The sequence below is a fragment of the Apis dorsata genome, unplaced genomic scaffold, assembly GCF_000469605.1.
Source record: "Apis dorsata unplaced genomic scaffold, Apis dorsata 1.3 scaffold_5, whole genome shotgun sequence".
Classification (NCBI taxonomy): domain Eukaryota; kingdom Metazoa; phylum Arthropoda; class Insecta; order Hymenoptera; family Apidae; genus Apis; species Apis dorsata.
This window is the reverse complement of record NW_006263308.1, coordinates 379,496-383,288: the sequence shown is the minus strand read 5'-3', so window position 1 is coordinate 383,288 and position 3,793 is coordinate 379,496. Positions and strand designations below refer to the sequence as shown.

The 3,793-nt window shown below is 29.3% G+C and overlaps 1 protein-coding gene across 1 annotated transcript in view; it reads left to right on the top strand.

Moving 5' to 3' along the window:
- Window positions 1-360: 360 nt before the first annotated feature.
- Window positions 361-3,793, top strand: part of LOC102679891 (slit homolog 1 protein-like) — a 4,892-nt gene continuing 1,459 nt past the window's right edge. The window contains exons 1-5 of the mRNA XM_006607599.2: window positions 361-919; window positions 1,290-1,711; window positions 2,250-2,574; window positions 2,633-3,235; window positions 3,325-3,791. Of these exons, the coding sequence (XP_006607662.1) occupies window positions 1,323-1,711; window positions 2,250-2,574; window positions 2,633-3,235; window positions 3,325-3,791 (1,784 nt within the window). The 5' untranslated portion in view covers window positions 361-919; window positions 1,290-1,322. The remainder of the gene's footprint in view (window positions 920-1,289; window positions 1,712-2,249; window positions 2,575-2,632; window positions 3,236-3,324; window positions 3,792-3,793) is intronic.

Below are 3,793 nucleotides of genomic sequence, written 5' to 3'. Positions count from 1 at the left end.
AATTTTTCTAATTAATATATATATATATACACATATATATTAATAATATATTAAATTTATATCTAATGCAAATAATTAAGAATAACGATTGTCAAATTGCCTTAACAATTTCCGGTAACTTCCTCAAATCCTAACCCAGACCTTGCTACTAATTTGATCAATAGAATTAGATTCATAAAGACGTAGCCGCAGCCGTAGCTACGCGTCATACTTTGGCAAATGCATCATAGTAAAGACTAATTTTTCTGCCAAACTAGAGCAGCGTATGCTAAAGATAGGTCGGGGATCGGCGTATGTACCTACAATCGGTGCGGACGACAAGGACAACCTTGGCCTTAGAAGTTTATATAATGAGGAAGCACGAGAATCACGAGCTCAGTCGCGTTGTTTCGTTTCGATCCACCGATTCGTTTAAGTTTTTTCCAGATGCGTTCATAATGCATAATTATTTCCATTTATATAAATAATTATTTATATTTTTTTAAATACTGAAACTCATTCCAATTAATAATAAAATTGTTCAGTGATTCCCTAGCAAAAATGATGTCTTATTAATTGTAATTCAAGATAAATGTTCTCGTTTCATTATATATTGATATAATTTCATATATTATTAGAAAATAGTTGAAAATAAAGATTAATGAAAATAATTTTGAATACCTGAAACTATTAATTAACCATTCCATATTTTTAATGTGGATTACAAGAACAAAAAGATGTTGCATCGCAAAATTTCAGTGTTTGAAACAATGATAAACAGAAGAAGATTATTTCATCAGTGAATCGTGTACGAAATCAACGGATAATTCGAGAGAAAATAAGAATATAATAATAATAATATTTAAAGATCTTTAAAAGTGAAACCTCGGAGACAACTGAAACGAGAGGAATGTGACTGGATCGTCTAAACGTGACCATGGTAAGTAGCATCAATGATGCTTCCGGTATGCAAAGTAAAAATGAGTTTTTGATACCTAAAAAATATAATATTATAAAATGAAATTGATAATAAGAAGTTAAATTTAAAATTTTTAATATTATATAATTTTAAACTTAAAAATAAAAATTTAAAAACAAAACAAATTTAATAATCTGAAATTTATAATTTATGGATGATCAAGGATGATCAATAGACAATATGAATATTTGTTAATTATTGTTAATTAGACAATGAATTGAATCCTTTTTGTTTTAATATCAGATCTAAATCTCTTGTTACTATTCTATTCTATTACTATTTCTAGACAACGATATTGACTCTTGATTAAAATGAAAATATATGTTTATAGATGACACGACAAGTCTAGAATTGGAAAGAGAAGATGCATTTGATTTTACTCTGGGCGTTGGTCGCCCTAATTGGGCACGCAGAGTGCAAATGTAGTCTAGCACCGATTGTAAATGACGAACGGTCGATCGCCTACGTTTGCACTCATGGCGACCTGAATGACCTCGATGAAGTTTCTAACGAAGCAGATTGGATTGAGTTCACGGTATCCCGTATTCATCTTATATCAGACAATATGTTCTGGCGCTTCAAAAATCTCAGAAGACTTTCTTTTTACAATTGTCATATCAACTTCATCGGTCCTAATGCTTTTTCTGGCTTAAATAGGCTAGAATGGCTGATATTCCATGGGACTAAGATTCATATAATTAAGACCGATTGGTTTCGTCCTTTGACAAACTTGAGGAAGCTTATTTTAGATAGGTAAAATATATTTACCCTTATGTTTATTCTATAAACAATGAGATTCAATATTATCTATTGAATTAGTACAATTAACTTTCAATAAACCGGCATGCTAAGGACTTCGACGATGCCGAATCATCAAGTACTACATCGGATTATTTAACTTAACTATTCTTAGGATCTATTTTAACTTCATGGATTAAAATTCAAGGTATAGTTAGTTATAAAAACGATACTGATTACATAAAAAGAATTCGGTGATTTAAAATAAATTTATATAATAATAAAATAATATATAATAATTATTATATTATAATATAATTATTATATATATTATATATATATATAATATAGTATAAATTATAAATATAATGTTAAAATCTGAAAAAACATTTAAGAAAAGCATTGTAGGCTGAATTATTTATAATATACGGAAATATAACATTTCCTTTTTTGTCAAATGTTAGCGTTCTTATTAACATTGCTAATTTATTATTATGTAAAAATGATAATAGAATAAGATAATTATTACAAGACACGTCGGAATTGTTTACAGATGTGGCTTAGTACATATCGAATCTGATGTATTCCGTATGCTGCCCAGATTAGAAGTTCTAGGCTTGCGCGATAATGATCTTAACTGCTTATCGATCGAGGAACTATCTTATCTGCAAAATCTCAGGATTGTACGTATTGATGGAAACCCCTGGCTCTGCGAGTGTCAACAAAAATTGAATAAATATTTCCGATCTCGATCTATTGTCCAAGAAGTGGAATGTTTGAGACAAATTAATATTTGTAAAAAATATCAATGTATGGCACCCATTGGAGTTCCGATTCTTTCTTCTGTTCCGACACAACAGTTTTATAACTTTAATAAGGTAGATACATGTAGTATATTAATATGCAATAATAACGAAAAATGATTTTTTATTACAGCAACATATGATGATTCATGGAAATGAATTTCAAACAAATGTGCTCACTTCTCTAAACAGACTTCCAGATAAAACTACATGGATACAAATTTCTGGTTTGATAATGGATACGTTGCCAAAATATATTTTTTTCAGATTTGGAAATAGTTTAAAAAATTTGGATTTGAATGACTGTCGGATTAATATGATCGAAAACGGAGCTTTTGCAGGTTTGCATAAATTACAACGGCTTTCTTTGATTGGTAATCGATTACCTATTTTGAGTACTAATTGGTTTCGAGATTTTACCAATCTTCAACAATTAATTTTACAACGAAATAAAATAGAACAAATAGAAAGAACCGCTTTATGGCATGTGAGAGATACTTTACGATATCTAGATATTCGAAACAATTTGCTTCAATGTATAGCTATTGAAGAATTGACTGAATTGAAAAAATTAGAGAGATTAGATGCTATGGGTAATCCCTGGCTCTGTAGCTGTCGAAACAATCTCCAAGATTTCCTTATTCAAAAAAATATTGGTTTCGAAATTAACACAGGTCGATGTGACGAGAATGAAAACGAAATTTTAAATAACAACAGCAATTGGCATCAGCAACAGGTATTACATTAATTATTTCTGTTAACTTATTCAATTTAAAAATTTTAATAAACAAACTTTAACAAAAATGATTTTTTTCATATACATAGACAACTGTTCAAAATACTTTAATCACTGGAAAAATACATTGGACTTCCTTTGAAGATAGTATTAAACAAACAAATATATCGATATTACAACCACCTCTTTTATCTCCTCCATCAGAAATTCATATAGTTACATCGCAACCTCCTATTTATACAGGTACGTGCTATCCAGAAAAAATTAATGAAAAATCTAGATCGATTTATACTTGTCGAGGTATTACATCTATTGAGGAATTGAATCTAATACCTTCAACAACACACACAATTCGAATTATTTTATCTAAAATCAAGAAACTTCCTGAAAATACTTTCACACGCTTCGATGGTTATTTATCAAGATTGGAATTTCGAGACTGTGGTATTGAAAGAATTGAATCACGCGCCTTTTCGAATCTTCATAATTTAGAATATTTATCTCTTCGAAATAACCAACTTGAATCTATAAATGCAGATATGGTTCAGGGTATTTATA